General features: G+C 48.4%; 1 protein-coding gene across 1 annotated transcript in view; it reads right to left on the reverse strand.

The window, feature by feature from the left end:
• LOC126094549 (Krueppel homolog 2) overlaps positions 1 to 25,974 on the reverse strand; it is a 55,308-nt gene that overhangs the window by 15,399 nt on the left and 13,935 nt on the right. Inside the window, exon 5 of the mRNA XM_049908982.1 lies at positions 13,940 to 14,073. Coding sequence (XP_049764939.1) covers positions 13,940 to 14,073 — 134 coding nt within the window. The remainder of the gene's footprint in view (positions 1 to 13,939; positions 14,074 to 25,974) is intronic.

Below are 25,974 nucleotides of genomic sequence, written 5' to 3' on the forward strand. Positions count from 1 at the left end.
GGAACTTGGGGAAGTTGCCCCCCAGTGCAAATCAGTTCCACATTAAAACTTTAGTATGTCTACCAAGTTTTGGTGGCATACGATAAATATAGCCTACACTGCACCTCTGTGAGTAGTTGAAACGGTACTACTGGTTTGGCAGCTAGGAGGAGTGATCCTTGTGTTTCAACAAATAACAAATAGTTGATAGCTTGTTGCTGCATCATAGAAAAGGAAGCTATATCAGTGCAAAGGTGGCCACCCCACTGTTGACTGGCATTGGTTTGGAGTTGCAACCCATAAAATGCTTTTTGAGTAGCAAAGCTGTTAAACCTCTGGAAATCCATCACAGGATGAACTCACAGTATTCTGGTTCACATAAAAACTGCAGCAAGTGTGTATGTGACGCAAAAAGTTAAACAGAGGTGTAACTTCTGTGAAGACATTCCACAGCTGCAGCAGGCACGTGGTGTAGTGACAAATGAAAACAGTGTTGCAGTGAAAGACTCTGTGAAGGAAAACTCTTATTACTTCAAACAAAATAACCACTCTTTTGGCTATCAGTGCTGGTTCAGCGTACAATATTGTCCACGGTGTGCTGCAATTCGATGAAGCCTCCACAAGAGGGGTGCCTTGTCAGCTAACTGCCAAACCGCAAGTTCATCCTGTCAATGACTGTAGGGAACTTTTGCATCATTTACAGATTGGAGTAATGGATTTCTGGACAGAACTGTTACAGAAGATGAAACTTGGATGCACTATCACCAATCTGAAATGAACATGTCGTGCAAGGAATGTGCCACAATCTTCACCAAAAATAAATTGGTTGGTTGGTTTGTTTGTTTGTGAGATTGAAGGGACCAGACTGCTAGGGCCATCGGTCCCTTTTTCCAAAAACTTCAAACACCCACAAAGAATAAAAACCAACAATTGAGACGACAAGAGATGAAACAGGACAAAAAAGACTCAGACAGAGACCAGACAAAAAGAATTAAAATCACACAGAGTGTGACTGGTTGGCCGACGATAGAGACAAAAAAGGAAAAGCCAACCACCTAGAAACACACTATCGTAGGCCAAAGGCCAGACTCAGCACAAAAAAATGACAAACACTTAGATCAAGTGATAAAAGCCCTCTGCCCAAATAAAATGCAAAACTAAGCCTGCCATGGCAGTGTCATCTGTTAAAGGGCAGGGAGCGTATCAGGCAGTGCGAACATCTGCCTGAGCACAGTTAAAAGGCGACAGGCCAACAAAATGTTGACCACCATCAAAGCCGACCCGCAGCGACATAGAGTTGGGTCCTCATGGTGCAGTAAATAGCTGTGCGTCAACCGGATGTGGCCAATGCAGAGCCGACAAAGGGCAACTGATTAGCTGCGTGTGGCTCGCACGGATGACCGCCATACATTCGTCGTCTCCTTGATAGCACGGAGTTAGTTTGGTGTGGTCAGGTTGCGCCATTCAGTGTCCCAAATCGCGAAAACTTTGCGGAGGAAGACTGCTTGCAAATCGGTCTCCAGGAGGTCAATGTCCAGAGATGGTTTACTGGTGGCCTGTTTGGCCATGCAGTCAAAATGTTCATAGCCCGGTATCCCAACATGGCCTGGGGTCCAAATGAAGGTCACTGAGCATCCACTCCTGCAGAGGGCATAAAGAAACTCCTGGATTAACAATACCGGAGGATGCCTAGGGAAGCACTGGTTGGTTGGCTGGTTTAAAGATTAAAGGGACCAAACTGCAAAGGTCATTGGTCCCTTGTTTCATTAACACACAGAGCATATTTAAACCATCCACCAGTCAGGCTGAGCACTAAAAAAATTCCTGGGAAGAAAAGCCCCAAAGTCAATGGTAAGGCAACATGGAAAATGGAGCACAGCAACAAAAACAACATATAGAAGAAAGGCAGAATTAAAACTGTACAGCAGAGAACCGTGGCTGGATGATGATGATGAAAATAAAAGGATGCCACTCTGCAACACGTTAAAACCTCCAGCCTAAAAGATTAGGGTGGAGTTGAATTACAACACAAAACTTAGTAAAATATACAGCACAAAAGAGGGCGACACAATAAAATTAGATGGACCAATAAAAGCCGCTTGCGCGAATAAAACTTAAAACCCAATCTGCCATAGAGACATTGTGACCTAAAAGAGATGATAACTCACCTAGGAGACTAAAAGTTCACCTGAGGGCGGTTAAAAGAGGACATTCCAACAACACATGGGCCACCGTCATGTTTGCACCACAGCAACAATTAGGGGGGTCCTCTCGATGCAGGAGATGACTATGCGTCAGCCAAGAGTGACCAATGCGGAGCCTACAGAGACCAACAGAATCCCTGCAAGAGGCCCGCATGGAGGAGCCCCACACAGTCATGGTCTCCTTTACTCGCCACAGCTTGTTGGGTGCAGACAGAGTGCGCCATTCGTCTCCTCACATCCCAAAGACCCAATGGCGCAACACTGATCAGAGATCAGTTGCCGGTAGGCCGATCTCCAGCGTCAGTTTGCGGGTAGCCTCTTCGCTAACTTGTCAGTGAGTTCGTTTCCCACTATCCCAACTTGTCCCGGGGTCCAGTTGAACACCACCGAACGTTCACGCTGTTCAAGAGCGTGAACGGACTCCTGGATGGCAACAACAATGGGATGGCGTGAGTAACACTGGTCAAGAGCCTGAAGACTACTGATAGAGTCACCGCAAATGCCGAAGGACTCTCCAGTGCCGGTACGGATACGCTCAAGGGCACGAAAAATGGCTGTCAGCTCTGTGGTGTAAACACTGCAGCTTTCCCGCAAGGAGCGTTGGTCTACATAGTCCGCATGAGCATAAGCGTACCCCATATGGCCATCAACCATCGAGCCATCGGTACAGATAATCTCCGAGTCATGGGATGCATCTAGGAGAGCAAGAAATTGGCGGCGCAAGACTGCAGGAGGAACTGAAGCTTTTTGCCATCGTGAGAGGTCCAGCCGAAGCTGCGGCCGACGAATACACCAGGGTGGTGTATGTGGGTGGACCTGGAAAGCAGATGGAAGAGGCAAAGACTCGAGTTCGCTAAGGAGTGACCAAACACGGATCCCAATTGTATGTCTTGATTGCGGCCGCCGGTGTGGGATATGGACTGCCGCATTAGTGAAAAGGAGACGGTAGTTAGGGTGACGGGGCGAACAACGGACGTGTGCAGCATAGTTAGCTAAGAGTTGTTGACACCAGACACGAAGTAGAGGAACCCCAGCCTCAGCAAGTAGGCTATTAACAGGGCTGGTGCGGAATGCTCCTGTCGCCTGCCGAACCCCGCAGTGGTGAACGGGGTCTAGCAGTTGCAACGCTAAGCGCGACGCTGAGCCATTCGCCACACTCCCATAATCGCGTCAGGACAGCATGAGGGCTATGTAGAGCCGCAGCAGCGTATTACGATCTGCACACCAAGTTGTGTTGCTGAGGCAGCGGAGGGCATTCAGATGCTGCCAGCACTGACGCTTGAGCTGACGAATATGAGGAAGCCATGTAAGCAGTGCAGACTGCAGACTCAAGGAAGATCACAGTATCGGTGGTGGAACAGCCCTGATGGAAGCCACTCTGGCACAGAGCCAGGAGACCCCGAGACTCAAGCAGCCAACACAGGCGTCGACTCACCATATGTTTCATTAGCTTGCACAGAGCGTTTGTTAAGCTGATGGGCCTATAGCTATCCAGATGAAGCGGGTTCCTACCAGGCTTCAGCACCGGAACAATGGTACTTTCTCGCCACTGCGACGGATAGACACTATCGCCCCATATGCGGTTGAAGATGGCAAGAACACATCACTGACAGTCTGGGGACAGGTGTTTGAGCATCTGATTGTTGATACCATCTGGCCCAGGGGCTGTATCGGGGCACTTTGGAGTTCCCATGAACTAAACAGGGCATTATACGCCTCAGGGTGGCGAGAAGTGTTTTAACGCACGAAATGCGGGAGGGGGAGGGGTAATTCCCCGACACAGAGGACCGAACATAGTGCTGAGCAAAATGCTCAGCGATTGCATCGGCATCAGTGCATAGTGCCCCGTTGATGGAAAGCCCTGGGACACCTGTAGAGTGCTGCAATCCGAAGATGCGCTGAATCTTCATCCACACCTGGGAAGGTGAAGTACGGGAACCAATGGTGGAAACGTACCTCTCCCAGCACTCCTGTTTCCGCCTTTTGATGAGCCTCCAGACCTGAGCACGGATACGTTTGAAGAAAATTAGGTTCTCCGCAGACGGGTGCTGCTTACGGTGCTGAAGAGCCCGCCAACGCTCTTTAATGGCTTCAGCGACCTCTGGCGACCACCAAGGCACTGACTTTCTCTGGGGGCACCCTAACGAACGAGGAATGGTACATTCCACAGTGGAAACAATCGTTGTAGTCAGTGTCTCAAACGCCACATTGATGTTACCGTGGGGGAGAGATTCAACAGTGACAGCAGAGGAGAACACTTCCCAGTTTGCCTTGCTAAATGCCCATCTGAGCAAGCGTTCAGGGGAGCGATGCTGGGGTAGTGAAAGGAAGATGGGAAAATGGTCACCACCACACAAGTCGTCATGGACTCTAAGTGGACCGATGGTACAAGCCCTGGGCTGCACAATGACAGATCTATGGCCAAGAACGTGCCAAGCGCCACACTGAAATGTGTGGCAGTGCCAGTGTTTAAGAGGCAGAGGTCGAGTTAGGAGATAAGATTCTCGACATCTCTGCCTCAGCCAGTAATCATCGTTCCACCCCACAGGGGATTGTGGGCGTTAAAATCCCCCTGGAGAAGAAAAGGCGTGGGGAGTTTGGTGACAAGTGCAGCCAATTCGGACAGGGGGACTGGACCACCTGGAGGGAGATAGACACTGCAGATAGTTATGTCCTGGGTAGTCCTTACTCTGACAGCCACAGCTTCCAATGATGTTTGAAGGTGCACAGGAGCACTACATACACAGGTAAGGACATACACACAGGCTCTACCTGACACACTATTGTAAATGCTACGGTTACAGTAATAGCCCCTGTATCCACGAAGGACAGGGGTCCACATTGCTGGGAACCAGGTTACCTGGAGGGCAATGCAGAAAGCAGGTGTCATGTTTAGAATCTGACATAGCTCAGGTAGATGCCTAAAATAACCACCGCAATTCCATTGGAGGTTTGTACAAAGGGTGTCCTGTAGAGGCATGAAGACACTGAAAAGGCAAATTACTTCGCAGGGTCACATGCTGCCACCGAGTGAGTGACTGACGTCGCAACTTCCATCGTTTCTGAGGAGATGGCGAGATCCAGGTCATCAGTGGACGCAAAGAGCTCGACCTCATCCTCAGAGGCTGAGCTGACAGGAAGCGGTGGCGCAGGAACCACTGGTTCCTTATTCTTCTTAGAGAGCTTCCTCTTCTCTCTCTTGTCTTTGGGAGGAGGGTTCGCATGTTGGGAGGGCTTTCCTGACGTATTGTCAGGAACAGAGGAAGAGTGTGAAGCCCTTCGACCAGCACCTGGTGGCTTCTTCAGCCACTGGCTAGTGGCTTGTGAGACACTGGTAACGTCCTTGGAAGGGACTCCCCCAAGGGACCCCTTCCGAACGAGTGAGGCCAGAGGAGGCTGTTGCTTCTCTGGCTGAGCAGCCGGAGAAGGCTGTCGCTTCTCCGGATGAGAGGTGGGGACGGACGTCCCCGGTTGTTCAGGGCACACTGCTCCCAAACTGGGTGTTTTGGGAGGAGTGGAAGATAGAGTGGCCCCTACCAGCAGTGGGGCAGGCGTAACTTGGCTGTTCTGTGGGCCAACTGAGAAAGGATTCTTTGCAGGAACTGGTGGCGGCAGTGTTACAGCAGCATAACTCCTCAACATAGGTGTAGGTTGAGTCGTTCTAGCTTCTTCTTTGCCTCTTGGTAAGTTAAATGGTCCAGGGTCTTAATTTCTTGTATCTTCCGCTCCTGTTGGTAGACTGCACAGTCTGGCGAGCAGGGAGAAAGATGCTCCCCACAGTTAACGCAGGTGGGAGACAGAGCACATGGAGCATTGGGATGCGAAGATCATCCACAATCTCGACACGTGGGGCTGGCAGTGCATCTGGAGGACATGTGTCCGAACTTCCAGCACTGGAAGCAGCGCATAGGGGGCGGGACATAGGGCTTCACATCGCACCAGTACATCATGACCTTGACCTTCTCGGGCAAGCAGTCGCCCTCAAAGGCCAGGATGAAAGCACCAGTAGCGATCCTATTATCCTTGGGCCCCCGAAAGACACGACGGACAAAGTGTACACCTCGTCGTGCCAGGTTCTCCCATAGCTCATCATCAGACTGTAGCAGAAGATCTTTATGAAAGATAATCCCCTGGACCGAATTTAAGGACTTATGGGGAGTGACGTTAACGGGTATGTCACCGAGCTTCTCACAGGCGAGTAATGCCTGTGACTGTGCAGATGAAGTTGCTTGTATCAGGATGGGCCTGCTCCTCATTTTGGAAAGAGACGCCACTTCCCCAAATGTATCTTCAAGATTGTTCACAAAGAAGAGAGGCTTAGTCCCCAAAAACAAATCCCCATCGGTTCTGCTGCACACAAGGTATCGTGGTGAATACGGCTCCTGTTTGTCCGCAGCCCTACATCCCTCCTAGGGTGTGGCTATGGAAGGGAACGATTTGGGGTGATGTGTCACAGAGTTAAAGTCTACCTTACCGCGCTTAAGAGACGCTGGCGGTCGTTCAACCACCAGATTGAGACTTCATCCGCTTCAGTGCCGATCATCTGCCCCAATGCCATCCACTCCGACCAGGGGCTCTCCCCCTGCCACCTGGCAGGATGGCCGTTGCCGGGAGTCCCAATGCCCCAGAGAGGCAGGCAGCTACTCCTTGGCTTACGTGGGGAGATGGCAGCTCAGGCATCGGCAGTATGATCCCTGTGTCGTCAGGGGGCTACAACCTAGAGGGTACATGACAGCCCCACCATAACGGGCTGGCTACCGTGCTGGATGTTGGGTGCCATGGGAAGTCCATATTTATTGTGGGTGCAGATGGTGATGCACTAAGGGTGTAACTTACGCAACCCATCAAAATGATGGATGGTGGGAGCAGTTATGATGCCAAGAAGATGAAGAGTGCCGAGGTCTTAGGGCACAGAGGGCTGATGGTGCACCACATAAGGTGTCCTTCCCCAAAAGGCTCGTATTTCTGTTGAATTTGGAAGAATGGAGGTCAAACCCTAATGGGGACCAACACATGAAAGGCCGAAACAGTTGAGACTCCTTTTAGTTGGGAAGCACTGGTCGAGGGCTTGTACGCTGCTTAAGGAGTCACTACAAATGACGTAGGACACACCAGAGCAGGAGCGGACATGTTCAAGAGCGTGACAGAGGGCAACCAGGTCTGCAGTGAATACACTGCAGCCAACCAGCAAGGAGCATTGTTTTGTATGTTCAACATGAGTGTAAGCAAAGCCAACAAGACCATCGACCAATGAGCCATCAGTGTAGATGATGTCTGAGCCCCCAAACTTGTCAAGAACAGAGAGAAAAGTCCGGCGGAGGACCTCAGGTGGGACTGAGCCTTTGGGGCCAAGCAATAGGTCCAGCCAAAGCTGCGGCCAAGGTATTGACCATGGAGGGGTACGGAAACGAATCTGCAGGAAAGGTGGTAGGAGGGGAAGCATCAAGGGCATGAAGAAGTGACCAGACACGGACAGCGAAGAGATTTCCAATTCTGGGTTGCTGTTGCGGAAGATGGACCGCCGTGTTGGTGAAAAGAAGACGGTAATTTGGGTGGCGAGGTGAACTATGGATGTGTGCGGTATAGTTTGCGAGCAATAGTTGCCGCTGGAGCCACAATGGAGGAATGCCCGCTTCTACAAGGAGGCTATTCACGGGGCTAGATTGAAAGGCTCCAGTAGCACGGCGAACTCCACAGTGGTGGACAGGGTCTAGTAGACGCAGTACAGAAGGTGTGGCTGAACCATACAGCATGCTTCCATAATCAACATGGGACTGTACAACGGCTTGGTACAGCCGCAGTAGTGTACGACAATCAGCACCCCAGTCAGTGTGGCTCAGGCATCGAAGTAGATTGAGATGCAGCCAGCACTTGTCTTTAAGCTGATGTATATGCAGAAGCCAACTTAAGCGGGCATCAAAGAGACCAGTCCCAGGAAGCAGCAAGTCTGGTCATCGAGGTAAAGTTCGGGATGGGGTTGTATGGCACGGCGGCGACAGAAGTGCATCACACAAGTTTTGGCGGCCGAAAATCGGAAGCCGTGATTGAGGGATCATGACTGCGCCTTCTGTATAGCTCCCTGCAGACAGCGTTCAGCTACAACAGTAGACAAGAAAGAGTGGGACGCTCAAGACAGAGCCCTGCGGGACCCCATTCTCTTATGGATGGGGTGCGCTATGGATAAAAAGTTCTGTATAAAAATCGGGAGTGGTCCCCGAAGACCCCACTCATGCAGAGTAGCGAGAATGTGGTGTCGCCAAGTAGTATCGTAGGCCTTTGTGAGATCGAAAAAGACAGTGATGAGATGTTGTTGCCGGGAAAAGGCTGACCGAATGGCAGACGCCAGGTACACAAAGTTGTCGGTGGAGCGTCCTCAGCGAAAACCGCCCTGGGACAGAGCCAGGAGGTCCCGAGACTCAAGGAGCCAACTCAACCGCCGACTCACCATGTGTTCGAGCAACTTGCAAAGAATGTTGGTGAGGCTAATGGGGCGGTAGCTGTCCACCTCCAGTGGGTTCTTGCCAGGTTTCAGAACGGGGATTACGATGCTTTCCTGCCATTGCGATGGGAACTCACCCGAAACCCAGATATGGTTGTAAAGGTCTAGGAGGCGCCGCTGGCAGTCCACCGAGAGGCGTTTGAGCATCTGACAGTGGATGCGATCTGGCCCGGGAGCCGTATCAGGGCAAGCAGTGAGGACACTCTGGAATTCCCATTCACTGAACGGAACATTGTACGATTCAGGAGGGCGCATGTGAAATGAAATGCTTCGACGTTCCAACCGCTCTTTCAGGGAGCGGGAGGCCAGTGGGTAATTCACAGAAGCAGAACTCTGAACAAAATGCTCTGCTGAGCAGTTTGCAATGGTCTCGGATTCAGTACAGACTGCTCCATTCAGTGAAAGCACAGGGACGCTGACGGGGATCCGATAGCCATAGAGTCTCCTAATCTTGGCCCATACCTGCGATGAAGAGGTACGGAGGCCAATGGTGGAGACATACCTTTCCCAGCACTCCTGGTTGTGTTGGTGAATGATGTGGCGGGCCCGCGCAGCGAGCCGTTTAAAGGCGATGAGGTGTTCCAATGAGGGATGCCGCTTGTGACGCTGGAGCGCCCACCTGTGATCTTCAATCGCCTCAGCGATCTCAGGCGACCACCAAGGCACAGTCCTCCACCGAGGGGACCCAGAAGAATAGGGAATGGCAGATTCTGTGGCAGTAGCGATGCCGGTGGTGACCAAGTGAACCACCACATCAATGGCGTCATTGGAAAGAGGCTCAACACTGGCAATGGAGGAGAACAAGTCCCGGTCCGCCTTATTCATAACCCATCTGCAGAGGCACCCAGAAGAGTGACGCTGTGGCAGTGACAGAAAGATCGGAAAGCGGTCACTAGCACACAAGTCGTCGTGCACACTCCATTGGACAGACAGTAAGAGGCTAGGGCTGTAGATCGAAAGGTCGATTGCTGAGTACGTGCCATGCGCCACACTGAAATGTGTGAAGGCACCATCATTTAAAAGGGAAAGGTCAAGCTGTGCCAATACATGCTTAAAGGTGCTGCCTCGGCCTTTTGCCACTGATCCACCCCACAGATGGTTATGGGCGTTGAAGTCGCCAAGTAACAGAAAAGGTGGTAGCAATTGGGCTATCAGCACAGCCAGGACATGCTGCGGGACATCACCGTCCGGTGGAAGATACAGACTGCAGACAGTAACAGCCTGAGGCGTCCAAACCCGAACAGCGACAGCCTCTAAAGGTGTTTGTAGAGGGGCAGAATCGCTGTGAAGGGAGCGAAGGACGTAGATGGAGATGCCACCACATACCCTTTAGTAAGCTGCCCGGTTCCTATAATAACCCCGATATAACCACGGAGGGCGGAGGTTCGCATTGCTGGAAACCAAGTTTCTTGAAGAGCAATGCAGAGGAAAGAGTGAAGGCTGACAAGTTGTTAGAGCTCAGCAAGATGGTGGAAAAACCGCTGCAGTTCCAGTGGAGGATGACATTGTCCATGGCTGAGGAAGGCGTGAAGGGACTGAGGAGGCAAATTATGCTGCTGGGTCACCTGCCGCCACTGACTGAGTACTGACAGGAGCGATGACAGTCCGATGGACTGGCAAGATCGAGGTCCTCAGCAGAATAAAGAATCTCCACCTCATCCTCAGACGCAGAGCTTGTAGGTAGCGGTGGAGTGGGTGCCACCGCAGGTTCCTTGGTCTTAAGGGTCTTCAATTTCACTTTCTCGCGCTGTTCCCTAGGTTGCCCTTGCTGGGAGGGCTCCTTGGAGTCAGTCTCCGGGACTGAAGAGGATCGCGAAGCTCGATGACCAGCGACACGTGACTTCTTCAGCCACTGGTGGGTGCTTGCTGTGCTGCTGGTAAGAACCTGGGAAGGGAGTGACCCAAGGGATCCCTTCCTAGCGAGAGAAGCCGAAGATGACTTGCGATTCTCCGGCTTAGAAGTGGGGACTGGCGTACCCAGTGGTTGAGGGGATGCTGCTCCTGAGTTAGGTGGTGCGGGAGCAACAGGGAGGGAAGTGCCCCCCACCATCAAGGGGGCAGGTGTGGTCCTTCGGCTCGGAGAGCTGACTGTATGTGGTGCAGCTGATGGAACTGTAGCAGGAGTGACAGTGGCGACATAAGACGACGTCATGCACACTGGATGAAGCCGTTCAAATTTCTGCTTAGCTTCAGTGTAGGTCAGTCGGTCCAGGGTCTTGTATTCCATTATTTTCCTTTCCTTCTGTAGAATCTTACAGTCCGGCGAGCAAGGGGGATGGTGCTCTCCGCAGTTGACACAGATGGGAGGCGGGGCACATGGAGTATCAGGATGGGATGGACGACCATAATCACGATAATCACGACATATGAGGCTGGAAGCACAGCGGGAAGACATATGGCCAAGCTTCCAACACTTGAAGCACCGCATCGGGGGAGGGATATATGGCTTGACATTGCAACGGTAGACCATCACCTTGACCTTCTCAGGTAATGTGTCACCCTAGAAGGCCAAGATAAAGGCACCGGTGGCAACTTGATGATCCCTCGGACCCCGGTGAACACACCAGACGAAATGGACACCTCGTCGCTCCAAGTTGGCGCACAGCTCGTCATCGGACTGTAAAAGAAGATCCCTGTGGAAAATAATGCCCTGGACCATATTTAAGCTTTTATGGGGTGTGATAGTAAGCTTCTTAAAAGCACGCAAGGCTCATGACTGGGCAGAGGATGCTGTTTTTATCAAGACTGACCCGGACCGCATTTTGGACAAGCCCTCCATCTCCCCGAACTTGTCCTCTAAATGCTTTACAAAGAACTGAGGCTTCACAGACACAAAGGATTCTTCATCAGCTCTGGTACAGACGAGATACCGAGGCAAATATGTTTCACTATCATTTATAGCCTTACGTTCCTCCCATGATGTGGCCAGGGAGGGGAACGATTTGGGGTCATACATGTTAGCTTCAAAGTGAGTCCTCGAACACTTAGAGGCTGCTGGTGGTTGGCCACCAGCAAGAGAAGACATGCCACGCTTCACTGCGCGTCATACACCCTGATGCCACCTACTCCGGCCAAGGGCCCTCCCCACGGGTGCCACCCAGCAACAGCAAGGGCCACCTGGCAGGATAGCCATTGCCGGGAGTCCTGATGGCCCAGGGAGATGGGCATCTACTCCTTGGCGTATGTGGGGAGCTAATGGTGCAGGCATCAGTAAAGCGACCCCTGTGTTGTCAGGGGGCTACAACCAACAGGGTACATGGTGGCCCCACTACAACAGACTGGCTACCATGCTGGATATTAGGTGACAATTAGTCCATGGTCGTCGTCAGTGCAGACAACCATACTATACATTGCATGGCGGAAAGTGCACACAGAAACGTATCCATGGAGAGATGGAGAGCGGGCAGGACTGCAATGCAACGACGAATAAGCTGGCGAAAGGTCTCAACGCACGATGGACACAACGCAGCAAGTACGGCACCCTTCCCCAATCGGCTCGCTCTTTGGAATAATTTTGAGATATGGAGGTCAAACCCGACGGGGGACCATCACATAAGGGCCGAAACGTTTGAGACTCCTTTTAGTCGCCTCTTACGATAGGCAGGAATACCGCAGGCCTATTCTTACCCCCGAATGAGCAGGGGGGCCAAAATAAATTCTGCAGTTAATCTTCAGCAGGAAAAGTAATGCTCACTTTCTTTTGGGATGCATAAGAAGTAATTCTGAAACATTACATGGAAAGGAGGTTAACAGTGACCAGTAATTCACACTCAAATATGCTACGAAGTCATCTTGCCCTGAGTAACTGAGTAAACGACAAGCAACACAAAAATGTTTGTCCATGTACTGTTCACTCAACTGGAGCAACAATAAGGGAGATGAAATATGAATGTGTTTAACATCCACCTTATTCACCAGAGCTCACCCTGAGTGACTTTCATGTGTTCGGAGTGCTCAGAGAAGTGCTGGGAGGCAAGCATTTCAGAAATGATTATGTGAAAATCGTGGTGCGCAAATGCTTATTCACAACCAAAAGAATTCTTCTCACGAGGTATCCATGCAATTCCAAAGTCATGAAATGTGTGCATTACACATCTGGGGACTACACTGGAAAATGATGTATGTGTAATTTTTCTTATTACCTCATTTGCATAATAATAAACAAAAAAAATTCATTTGAATCACCTTGTAGTATGTAACCAGGAACCAAATACGAAGGATGAGTTTTAGTGGGTTTTCGAACTACTACATTGTCTGGCCACTTGAAATGCAGAAATCAATTTTTCCCACGAGTTGAGGAAACCTATAACAAATCTGTTCAAGAATAACAGTGGCATGCTAGCAGGCAATGAATCTCATTCTGTTCTGTGATCTTACTACCAGCTTCTGCATTCTATTAAGTGCTGGCAAAGTCTGCAACTAATGTTTAAGTTAAATTATTTGATGTGTCAGTGAGTAATAGTTCCTTTTTTGTTCTCTGTCTATTGATGCTGATAGCTGTAAGGTGCATTAAAAATGGAAGGCTTTGAATCACTGCTGTACAAGTGACTAAATTTTTATCAGAACAAAAAACTAGTAATAAAAAGGGACACAATTTATGATTACACTATTCCTTAATGCTGAAATGGCACACCTTGAATCAATTCCTTGTTCACATGTTAGGACAAGATCTGACACTTCTCAACATAATACAATGATCCACTGGTGTTTGAGAAAGTTCAACAATCTTCATGTTTGAAACTGACATTTCGTGTTCAACATTCTGAAACTATCTTGCACCCAAGACAAGCAGCTCATATTTATATTTGATGTTTACAAATTCCCCTTTTTCAAGAGAGATTTTCTTGCTATTGCCAGCCCTCTTTACCTCTGCCACCTCTACATATTTCACTTCACTAAATAGTAAAACTTGTCTGCTTCTTTCAATATCTCATTTCCTAATCTAGAACCCTCAGTATCATCTGATTTTATTGGACTACATTCCATCATCCTTGTTTTACTCTCATTATCATTTATGTTATAACCTCTTTCCAAGACACTATCCATTTATTCAAATGATCTTCCAAGCCCTTTGCCATTCATGACAGAATTCTATTGAAATCAGCAAACCTTAAAGTTCTTACCACTTCCCTTTAACTTTCATTTCCTTTACAAAATTGTCTTGGTTTCTATTACTGCTTGCTCCATGTACAGAGTGAGTAACTGATACACATTTTAAAATTTATATCTTAATTTTGAGATCATGAAGAAAACTTACACAAGTATTAACAAAACGGCAATTGGCATCAGGACAATCTCCACAAAGGCGACCAGCCTCAGAATATTATATGTCTGGAACTCGACGAGTGAGATGAGCAGCCTAGCTGCCCACCATGAGTTCTGTCCCAAATCCTGGAAAGAATGTACAAGTTTTTATCATTTCATTGGATATAAAATGTTTTATGGGAAAGATCCCTAAAGTGAATCCCTAATCAAACTACTAGAACTGGGAGTTGGGGGGGGGGGGGGTGGCAAAACGACGCGAAGTATTGGTAGACACAGGCTAACACTTACTATACTACGGTAAGTAAATAAGTACAGTCCCCCTCACCCCGCATTCTTTATTCAACAGTAATTTCATAGCAAACAAAGGCTACTGATATGGACTGATATAAACCTTTGTTCTCCCCATTCCCGGGTAATGTTGTTAGTGTGGCACCTTTACCAGGTAGGATTAATAGAAGACCTTTACCAGGTAGGATTAATAGGAGAGAGAGACAGAGAGAGAGAAGATAGAAAGAAGAAAAGAGCAGCACATTTTGTTACCGATTCATTTAGTAAATGCAAGAATGCTATAGAAATGAGCAACAAAATCCAATGGTAGATACTGCAAGAGAACCTTTTACCCATCAATAAGGTGTTTTAGAGTTGTAATTTTGAGATTGTATGATCCAAAAAATGCTGAGCAATATGCAGGTGATTTTTCCCCCATGTACAAACTCTAAGGACTGATCAATAAGAGGATACGGAACAAAAAAAGGTGTAATAAACTTACGTCCAGAAATGCATGGTTTCCATGCTAGAGACAGTTTATTCAATCATACTTCATTACAGAGATTGCGGTCTAATACGCACTGTACCATGCAGCTACAGTTACAGTATGCATGGTTTCCTCCTAGAGTGCGGTACTGTTCCTCATACATCATGCCCTAGTGCCCTCTCCTGCCACAGTAATTGGTAATGTTGTGTCCAATTCACTTCTCTCACTGACTCACCTTGCAGTGGATGTGATACAGCATTGTACACAGTGGTTCCATATTCAAATCCAGAGCTTGCCGACATGGTATTTACTTACAGAAAAGCAAATGGCAATGGGTGCCAGGTAGCAACCTATTCCCACTGACAACAAACACAGCATTCAATGTTTGTAATAGTGTTTCATCGCCCATTTGGGACAGTCGTTTCAGGAATCAGGAAACTGTGAAGAATGTACCTGAATGTCCCACATCAGACTTGGACGAAAATGTGATTAACACTGTCGGAGGTAACCGCCATGTAAGTATCAGTCAGTTGGCCCGCCAGTACAGGGTAAGCCCTATGACCAAGTGGAACATTCTCCATTACGATTTTTACTACCCTGATCACTTAAAGCGTGTGCAGGGCTTACTACCGACAGACTTTCCACATCTGGAGCAGTTTTGTCACTGGTTTCTTCATCAGGCTCAAATATTCCGGGATTTGCGTCATTCACCCTATTCACAGATGACACCATCCTTACGCTGAGAGGTATCTTCAACTTTCATAACAGTCATCTGTGGGATAGTATGCAGAACCCCCATTGTATGGTCACAGCAAATCATCAGCATCGGTGCAGCTGGAATATGAGGGACAGGATAACTGACAACCTCATTTTGGGACCAGTCTTCCTTGCTTTACGTCGCCTAACAGGCTGGAACTATCGGCATTTCTGGAAGAAGTGGCATTGATGATTTGAAGGGTTATGTGGCAGCTACATGATGGCGCTCCAGCCCACTTCACTGTTAAAATGTGGACGCATCTCAATCATGTCTTCCCTTGTTGACGGATCAGACTAAGGGGTCCAGTTGCATAGCCTGCTCATTCACCGGATCTCAACCTATGAGGTTTCTGGTTATGGAGCCATCTCAAAAGCATCGTGTATGCAGAGCCCACTCCAGATGTGGAGACACTGGAACAGCTTACTCATGCTGCCTTTGACACTGTACAGATGCAGCCTGGAGTAATATTTCTGGCTTTGCGGCCATCATATTCAGGTACAAGAAGCTCTTCTTAGAGCAGTTGAGAATGCAGCAATGGCAACATGACATAATGTGGTGTGAGGTACCAATGACAGATGGTTACAGCTTAAATTGTGGTCCTTCTCTGCACAATTGGCTGCTGCATTCAGAAGTTACATGCCAAAATAATAATGTTCTGTTATTAATGTTGAACAAACTGAACAGTGCATTTACTTAAGATTTCAAATTAAACCATCTCTCAACAGTGTACTATCATTCCATTATTTCACAAGGATTATAATAAATACCTGCTAAACAAAAAGGCAGACAAGGCACTTTGCTTATCTTTACAAATGTCTGCTTGTGTCTGTGCATGTGTGGATGGATATGTGTGTCTGTGCGAGTGTATACCTGTCCTTTTTTCCCCCTAAGGTAAGTCTTTCCACTCCCGGGATTGGAATGACTCCTTACCCTCTCCCTTAAAACCCATATCCTTTTGTCTTTCCTTCTCCTTCCCTCTTTCCTGACGAGGCAACCGTTGGTTGCGAAAGCTAGAATTTTGTGTGTATGTTTGTGTTTGTTTGTGTGTCTATCGACCTGCCAGCGCTTTTGTTTGGTAAGTCTCATCATCTTTCTTTATATATATATATATATATATATATATATATATATATATATATACACACACACAAATCTGCTATTCTGGTGAGTGTCACCTTGGCTACAATAACGTGTTCACTAAGGTGAACACAGTTCACCCACGTTCCTCTGTTCTGATTCTAGTCCTGCTATGCAGTCACACCTTCACGATCTTTTTACTGATAACCCTATACTCATCTGACTACCAATTCTGTTCCTTCTGCCACTGTACTTCATTAATTTCTGCAGTATTTATCTTTAACATATTCATATCCCTTTTCAAGTTTTCTAACCTACCTGCCAGATTAATTGACTTAACATTACACACTCCAAACTGTAGAATGCCAATAGTTGGTGTTCTGACGACATTCTCCTCAGTAGTCTATGTTTAGGGATCTGAATGGGAAACTATTTTTCTTCCACAATATTTTATCCACGAGACATCATTACAATTAAAACGTACAGTAGTGCTACATGTTCTTGAGAAATAATGGTTATGGCTTCCCCCGTGCGTTCAATGGTGTGCACACCAATATTAAAAAGCCAGATCAGTCGTTCAGACTGCTGTTGCCCCTGAAACTAATGAATGGCAGATGCCCCTGTTCTTCAGGACCCATATGTCAAGTCTCTCTCCAAACTGGTGGTACCTACGGTATGCATAACTGTTTCGTTGAGGCACACAAGACTCCTTACCACAGCAAGAACCATGGTTAATGGAGGGGTTCAATATTGTGCTTGTGACACAGCTCCCTTTTCCATCTGTACAATGACTGCTAAATATTCATATGTTATTATATTTACAATATTTTTGTTCTCAAATATTTATGCAAATGCCTTCTTTTGGTTTCATGATTGTAACGATTTTAGGTGAGTGGCACTCAACATCCTGGTCAAAAGTGCCGTGACAAAAAGGCAGCATGCCAGTCTCTAGGGTGCGTACGAAGGCTGTCCCACATGAGGAGCAGTTTATAATGCATTAGTCTGCCTCTCTTCCCCACCAATTTAGGAACGAGGCCCGACAGTTCACAAATTCCACCACTCTTGTAACACTGGAATCAGGTGAGGATGGTGGGCACAGCTCCATCGAGACTGATGGCTGCCCTGATATCAGTATATAAGACACGTGTTGCCAAAATATGCTAAACTGAATGTGGCACACCACAAACCTCACAAAGTGGTGGATCTTCCCACCAGACGAGGAAGCCACGTGTTAAGGTGCTATGTCCAATGTACAGCATGGTAAGCAAAACCTCCTTCCAGCAGTGAGGCTGACAAAGTCTGCCATGCCTGTGTGGTCAATTTGAGCATCCACAGTTTGTTTTCTGTCATCTGCAACAATCAGTCTCCCACTGACCCACGATGTGTCTATCAGAAAATGAGATGACAGCATGCAATGGGATGGGACATTGATGGACAACACCATCCCGACACACTTCTTCGGCTGCTTTGTCGGCCACGTCATTTCCCGAAGTGAGCCGGAACAGACAAGAAATCTTGTATAGTGATGCCTGTGAATCCTCTCCATTGCCATCATAATGCCATATAACTTTGCAACATAATTTGTAAAATTGTTCCGGAAGACACACTTTGAAAACCGTATCATAGAAAACAGTGGAACAACCAAGGACATCCTCTTTCTGAGATCCTCTGTATAAACAATGATAAAACTGTGGTACACACTTAAAATGGAAGAAAACAAAGCTGTAAAATTGTAATCTGGAGAACAAGTTTTCTTGTACCTTAGCAAGTTCTGAGCCTCTGAAGACACTGAGGCGGCAACATGTTCCCTACCTGGCTGTGTATTCGGAGGTCTGATAATACAGATCTTTAAGGCAGTCAATAGCATGTAGCCCGAATGGCTTGGTCGCATGGTACCAATTCCTGAACAGTCGTTCAAAGTTGGGGTGGACCACTGCACTAAATGCCATTGACTTCGGTAATGCTGAGATTCTCACTGCCTGTCGAGCCAAAAGGAAAGAGTGGTGGTTGACCAGCCTCTGCACACAGACTCTGGACCGGGCTGGTCCAAAAAGCGCCAGTCGATACCCGAATTCCCTCACGATTGACAGCGTCTAACATTTTTAGGTAGGAAATATGGGCTGATCCGTAGATCATGCTGCCATACTCCAAACGTGATTGAACAAATGCCCCATAAAACTGCAGGAGGCGGGACCTAGCAGCTCCCCCTGCTTTTCCACTAGGGCATTTCAAAACATTCAATGACGGGAGGCACTTTTGAGTGAAAAAGTGTACAGTTTTCTGAAAACTGTAAAATATTGCCCCCCCCCCCCCCCCCTTCCCATTGTGAGCACTGGATGGTTAAAATAGACACACATAATCTCCTTTGGTGAGAATTGAAAACCAGTAGTCTTGCCCCAGGTTTCCAGCCTCCTGATGGTCAGCTGTAGCTGTCCTGTCGTCATTGAAAGATTGGAGGAAGGGTAGAAGATTAAGTCATCCACAAACAAAAACCATTCGACAGGGTTCCTGACTGTGGAGGAAATGCCACTGATAGCAATGGCAAACAATGTGACACTGAGTACACTGCCTTCGGCGACCACATTCTCTTGAACGTAACAGACAGACAAGGCATCACTAATGTGATATTGAAAGTACCGGTCCATGAGGAAGGAGTGGATAAGAAGCGGCGGATGTCATCCATGTAGTTCCCATTTGTGAAGTTGTGGAAGGATGTTGTACCTCCAAATAGTGTCATATGCTTTTTAAAGGTCAAAAAACACAAAAAACAAGTGGTTTTGGCATAAGGAGGACTCCTGTATCGCTGTCTCCACCAGAATTAAGTTGTCAAGAGTGGAACATCAACACCTGAAACCGCACTGGGGGGGCGGCTCAGGCGACCTTGGGATTCGAGCAGCCAGATGAGGCTGTTAGGGGTGTTATGGTACTTGCCTGGTTTCCATAATGGAATATTGTCTCTTTACAAGTCATGAGGTAAAAAAAAACAGCACTCCGTCTTTGGGCCACAAGTGGTCCATCGGGACCATCCGACCGCCGTATCATCCTCAGTTGAGGATGCTGATAGGAGGGACGTGTGGTCAGCACACCGCTCTCCCGGTCATTATGACGGTTTTCTTTGACCAGAGCCGCTACTATTCAGTCGAGTAGCTCCTCAATTGGCATCACGAGGCTGAGTGCACCCCGAAAAATTGCAACAGCGCATGGCGGCTGGTTGGTCACCCATCCAAGTACCGGCCACGCCCAACAGCGCTTAACTTCGGTGATCTCACGGGAACCGGTGTGTCCACTGTGGCAAGGCTGTTGCCCACAAGTCATGAGGTATTGCCCATTAAACCACATCTGACACACGAGAGGAGCTGTCCTTCCGCTTCAGGGCACAGATGATGGAGCAAGCCATAATCAATCTCATCAGCTCCTGGAACAGTGTGTCTGGCCGTGGACAGAGCTGATTCCAGTTCACACATGGAGAATGGAAGGTTGTAGACTTCCCCATAATGCGAGAAGACATGGAGCTTCCTCATCTCCGCAATCCTACAGAACACCTGAAATGAACGAGCTTGTTTGGATGACACAATGAATGTAAAAAAGGTTCAGCTAAAACATAAGCCATGTCTTTAGGCACGTCCACCAAGACCTCATTTCTTGACAAGGCCGTAAAGGTATGTGTATTGTCCTTGCCTGAAATCTACATGATTGATTCCTAAACTTGCACAGTGGAAATGGATTGATTAATGGAACTTGGGAATTCCTTCAAGGAATTCCTCCTCTGTTCTTTTATCACTTGCCTTACATGTGCTCTCACAGATCTGATCGCAAGAAGGTTTTCTGTAGTTGGATGGTGTTTGAAGTTCCACGGAGTTGTTCATGTGGCTCTGAATGCCAAGTGACAGCTGTCATTCCACCAAGGTACACACCACCACCTGAGCTGGTTGCTAGACTGGAAGATGGACTATGCAGCAGCCCGCTAGATCTCACAAGTGATATGGGCCACTGTCTCCTGTGCACAATCCTTTTGTTCAAACGTAGTCTGTTGACTGTACTGCAACCTATTTACCCTATGAATCATGTATCGTTGTGTTTCCTGTCAACTCCAGTCAGAGGCAGCAGTTGGTTGGTTGGTTGGTTGGTTGGTTTAAAGGTGGGAGAAGGGACCAAACTACGAGGTCATTGGTCCCTTGTTCCTAATAAAACAATGCCACAAGGGTGAGAATAAAACGGATGAAACATATAACACAAAACAGAAAGAAAGGAAAAGCCCCAAGAGCAAAGGGAAGGCAACAAACACTAAAAGGAACAAAGGAGGACAAGAAAACTACAGAGAGACGCTAGAAACAGAAGAGAGTAAAACCTGAGAGTAGATTACAGTGGCTGGCCAACCACGAAAATAAAAAGGGAAAGCCAGCCACTCTGCAACACATTAAAACCTCCACCCTAAAAGCACTAGGGTGGAGGACACAGAGGGACAAAGGACATGTGCTAAAACCTACACAGAAGTATAAAACCCACTCTCACGGATAAAACGTAAAACTAAAGCTGCTGTGGAGGCATTGTCGCCCAACACCAAAGGCAGGGTGCTGGGAAAGTTAAAAGTCTGCCACAGAGCGGCTAAAAGTGGGCAGTCCAGCAAGAGGTGGACAACTGTCATTTGGGAGCTACAGCGACACTGAGGTGGGTCCTCACGATGGAGTAGGTAACCATGCGTTAGCCACGTATGGCCAATGCTGAGCCGGCAGAGGACAACTGATTCCCTGTGAAAGGCCTGCAAGGAAGACTTCCACACAGTTGAAGTCTCCTTAATGGCATGCAGTTTGTTGTGCGTGCTGTTATGCCATTCTGTCTCCCAAAGCTGGAAAACCCTACAGTGTAACACAGAACACAGGTCAGCTTCGGAGATGCCTATCTCCAGAAGCGGTTTCTGCGTCGCCTGTTTGGCCAGCCTGTTGGCAAGTTCGTTGCCGGGGATTCCGACTTGTCCTGGGGTCCACACAAACACCATGGAATGGCGGGACTGTTCCAGGGTATAGATGGACTCCTGAATGGACGCTACCAGAGGGTGATGAGGGTAGCACTGGTCGATAGTTTGTAGGCTGCTCAATATTAAGTCAGTACACAGGAGAAATGACTCGCCAGGGCATGAGCGGATATACTCAAGAGCACAAGATATGGCCGCCAGCTCTGCAGTGAAAATACTGCAGTCAACTGACAAGGAGTGCTGCTCAATATGTCCTCCATGAAGATATGTGAAGCCTACGTGACCATCAGTCATTGAGCCATTGGTGTAAACCACTTCAGAGCCCTGGAACACGTCAAGAATCGAGAGGAAGTGACAGCAGAGAGTGGCGGGGTTAATGGAGTTCTTAGGGCCATGCAAAAGGTCCAGACGAAGCTGCAGCTGAGGCATACACCATGTAGGTGTACGTGAATGGACCACAAGTAGAGGTGGTAAGGGGAAGGACTCCAGTTAGGAGAGAAGGGATCGCACACGAACCACAATCGTTAGCCCCGATCTGGGCCACCGATACGGGAGATGTACTGCTGCGGGTGGGAAAAGGAGACATTAATTCGGATGCTCAGGGGAACTATGAAAGTGTGCTGCATAACTGGTGAGCAGTTGCGCACGTCTGATCTGCAGCGGATGGACACCAGCCTCCATTAGTACGCTGGTCACTGAACTCTTCCTAAAAGCTCCTGTCGCTAACTGAACCCCACAGTGGTGCAGAGGGTGAGTTAATGCAATGCTGAAGGCACTGCTAAACCATAAACCACACTTCCATAGTCAATTCGGGACTGGACAAGGGCTCTGTACAGCTGCAGAAACATACAGCGATCTGAACCTCAATTGTTGTTGTTGTTCAAGCAATGGAGGGCATTGAGGTGCTGCCAGCACTTCTGCTTAAGCTGACGAAGATGAGGGAGCCAAGTCAATCGAGCCGCAAAAACCAGTCCTAGGAATTGATAAGTCTCCACTACAGTGAGTGGATCGTCATTAGGGTAAAGTGCGGGTTCCAGATAAACAGTATGACACTGACAGAATTGCATGACACACGACTTTACAGCTGAAAACTGGGAGCCATGGGCTAGAGCCCATGACTGTGCCTTGTGGATGGCTCCCTGGAGGCGCTGCTCAGCAACAACAGTACTGGAGCAGCAGTACGAAATACAGAAGTCGTCTGCATACACAGAAGGTGAGATGGAGGGCCCGACAGCTGCTGTTAGACCGTTAATGGCCACTAAAAATAGAGAAACACTCAATAAAGAGCCCTGCGGGACTCCATTCTCCTGAATATGGATGGGACTATGGGAGTCACCAATTTGGACATAGAAAGTACGGAGCGACATGAAGTTTTGGATAAAAATCAGGAGTGGTCCCCAGAGACCCCACCCATACAATGTGGCAAGGATATGATGTCACCAAGTCATGTTGTACGCTTTACGTAAGTAAAAAAAGACGGCAATCAGGTGTTGCCGTCTGGAAAAGGCTATTCGGATGGCAGACTCGATTGATACAAGATTATCAGTTGTAGAGCGACCCTGGCAGAAGCCGCCCTGAAATGGAGCCAACAAGTCACGCGACTCCAGAACCCAACCCAACCACCGACATACCATACGTTCCAGCAGCTTACAAATAACGTTGGTGAGGCTGATGGGCCGATAGCTATCCACATCAAGCAGGTTTTTACGAGGTTTGAGCACTGGAACGATGGTGCTCTCCCACCATTGGAATGGAAAGGCGCCATCACACTATATCCGGTTGAAGATGATGAGAAGATGTCGCTTGTAGTCAGATGAGAGATGTTTAATCATCTGGCTGTGGATGCCATCAGGCCCAGGAGCTGTGTCGGGGCAATGTGCAAGGGCACTGAGGAGCACCCACTCTGTAAATGGGGCATTATAGGATTCACTGCAGCATGTAGTGAATCAGAGGCCGTTCCCTTCCAGCCGCCGTTTGAGTGTGCGAAAGGCTGGGGGGTAATTCTCTGATGCAGAGGCTCGAGCAAAGTGCTCGGCAATCGCGTTTGCATCGGTACGTAACCCACCATTTATGATAACACCGGGGACAGCTGTTGGGGCCTGGTACCTGAAAAGACATTTTATCTTTGCCCAGACTTGGGAAGGTGACGTGTGGCATCCAATGGTGGAGACGTATCTCCCCCAACACTCCTCCTTCCGTTGTTTGATAAGGGAGCAAACAAGGGCATGGAGCCGTTTAAAGGCTATGAGGTGCTCCAGGGAAGGGTGCTGCTTAAGCCGCTGTAGAGCTCGCCGACACTCCTTAATTGCTTCAGAGACTTCCGGCGACCACCAAGGGACTGCCTTACACCTCCGGCACCCTAAAGAGTGAGGGATCGCATTTTCTGCCGCAGAAACAATTGTGCTAGTCACCTGCTCAACCATCACATCGATGTTACCGTGTGGGGGAGATTCAGCAGTGACAGCAGAGGTGAAAGTTACCCAGTCCACGACCAGCTGCTTTTGGGCTCTTCATCCACTGGCAGGTGTTGTCTTTCCCACTAGAAGAAACCTGGGAAGGGAGTGACCCAAGGGACCCCTTCCTAGTGAGAGAAGCCGAAGAAGACTTACACTTCTCCAGCTTAATAATGGGACCAGACGTCCCCGATGGTTGGGGGAGGGGGGGTGTTGCTCCCGAAGTAGGTGGTGCAGGAGCAACAGGGAGGGAAATGCCCCCACCACCAAGGGGACAGGTGTAGTCTTCCGGCTCTGAGAGGTGACCTGGGTTGACAGAGCTGATGGTGTCAGAACTGTTGTAGCGGCGGCGTAAGACGGTGTCATAAGCACAGGATGCAGGTGTTCAAATTTTCTCTAAGCTTCGGTGTAGGTTAGTCAATCCAGCATCTTGTAATCCATGATTTTCCTTTCTTTCTGGAGAATCCTGCAGCCAGGTGAGCAAGGCGAATGGTGCTCTCTGCAGTTGACACAGGTGGAAGGCAGGGGACATGGAATATTGGGATGTTATGGACGTTCGCAATCTTGACATGTGACACTGGAAGTACAGCAGGAAGACATACGGCCAAATTTGCAGCATTTAAAGCATCGCATTGAAGAAGGGATATAGGGCTTTCATCACCGTGGTAGACCATCACATTGACCTTCTCGATTAATGTATCACCCTTGAAGTCCAAGATGAAGGCACCGGTGGCAACCTGATTATCCTTTGGACCCCGGTGGACACGCTGGACGAAATGTACACTTTGCCATTCTAAATTGGTGCGCAGCTCATTGTCGGACTGCAAAAGGTCTCTGTGAAATATGATAACCTGGATCATATTTAAGCTCTTATGGGGTGTGATGGTTACAGAAACATCTCCCAGGTTGTCACAGAGAGTAACTCCTGTGACTGGGCAGATGAATCTGTTTTGATCAAGACTGACCCAGATCTCATTTTGGACAAGCCCTCTACCTCTCCGAACTTGTCATCTTAATGCTCAACAAAAAACTGAGGCTTCGTCATTAAAGATTCCCCATCAGCTCTCGAACATACCAGGTACCGAGGTGAATAAGATCCGCTGCCACCCTTAGCCTGATGTTCCTCCCATGGTATGGCCAGGGAGGGGAACGATTTGGGGTCATACTTCTATGCATTGAATTGAGCTCGTGATCACTTATAGACCAGCAAGAGACGACGTACTACGCTTCATGATGTGTCATCCACCCTGATGCCACCCACTCTGACCAGGTGTCCTCCCCATGGACACCATCCAGCCGCAGCAAAGGCCACCTTGCAGGATGGCCATTGCTGGGAGTCCCGATGCCCCAGGGGGATGGTCATCTACCCCTTGGCATACGTGGGGAGTTAATGGCGCAGGCATCAGCAGAGCGATGCCTGTGTTGTCAGGGGGCTACAACCAACAGGGTACATGGCAGCCCTACCTCAACCGACTGGCTGCCATGCTGAATATCAGGTGCAATGAAGTCCATGGTCATTGTCGATGCAGATATCGACACTGCATAGTGCATGGTGGAACACACACCCAATAAGGTGTCCTCGCCCAAGAGATGGAGAATGGGCGGGACTGCAATGCACGATGGACACAATGCACCTTGTAAGGCGCCCTTCCGCAATTGGCTTGCTCTTCGGGAAAATTTTGAAGAATGGAGGTCAAACCCTACAGGGAACCATCACATAAGGGCCAAAACATGTGAAACTCCTTTAAGTCACCTCATATGACAGGCAGGAATACCTCAGTCCCATTCTAATCCCCAGACCCGCAGAGGACGGCAGCAGTTGGATCCACAATGGGAAGTGGTCACTAGAACATAAATCTTTAGCCACTTCCCACTAAACTGAGTTTTCAATAGCTGGGAAGCAAAAAGAAAGGTCAATCACTGAAAAAGTGCCTGCAGCTGTGGAGAAAAATGTGCCATCTGACTCGAATCCTAAAGGCAGGTATTCTCAGACTGGACAAGTCATCTGATAATT

This window comes from Schistocerca cancellata, chromosome 8 (genome assembly GCF_023864275.1).
Source record: "Schistocerca cancellata isolate TAMUIC-IGC-003103 chromosome 8, iqSchCanc2.1, whole genome shotgun sequence".
Taxonomy (NCBI): domain Eukaryota; kingdom Metazoa; phylum Arthropoda; class Insecta; order Orthoptera; family Acrididae; genus Schistocerca; species Schistocerca cancellata.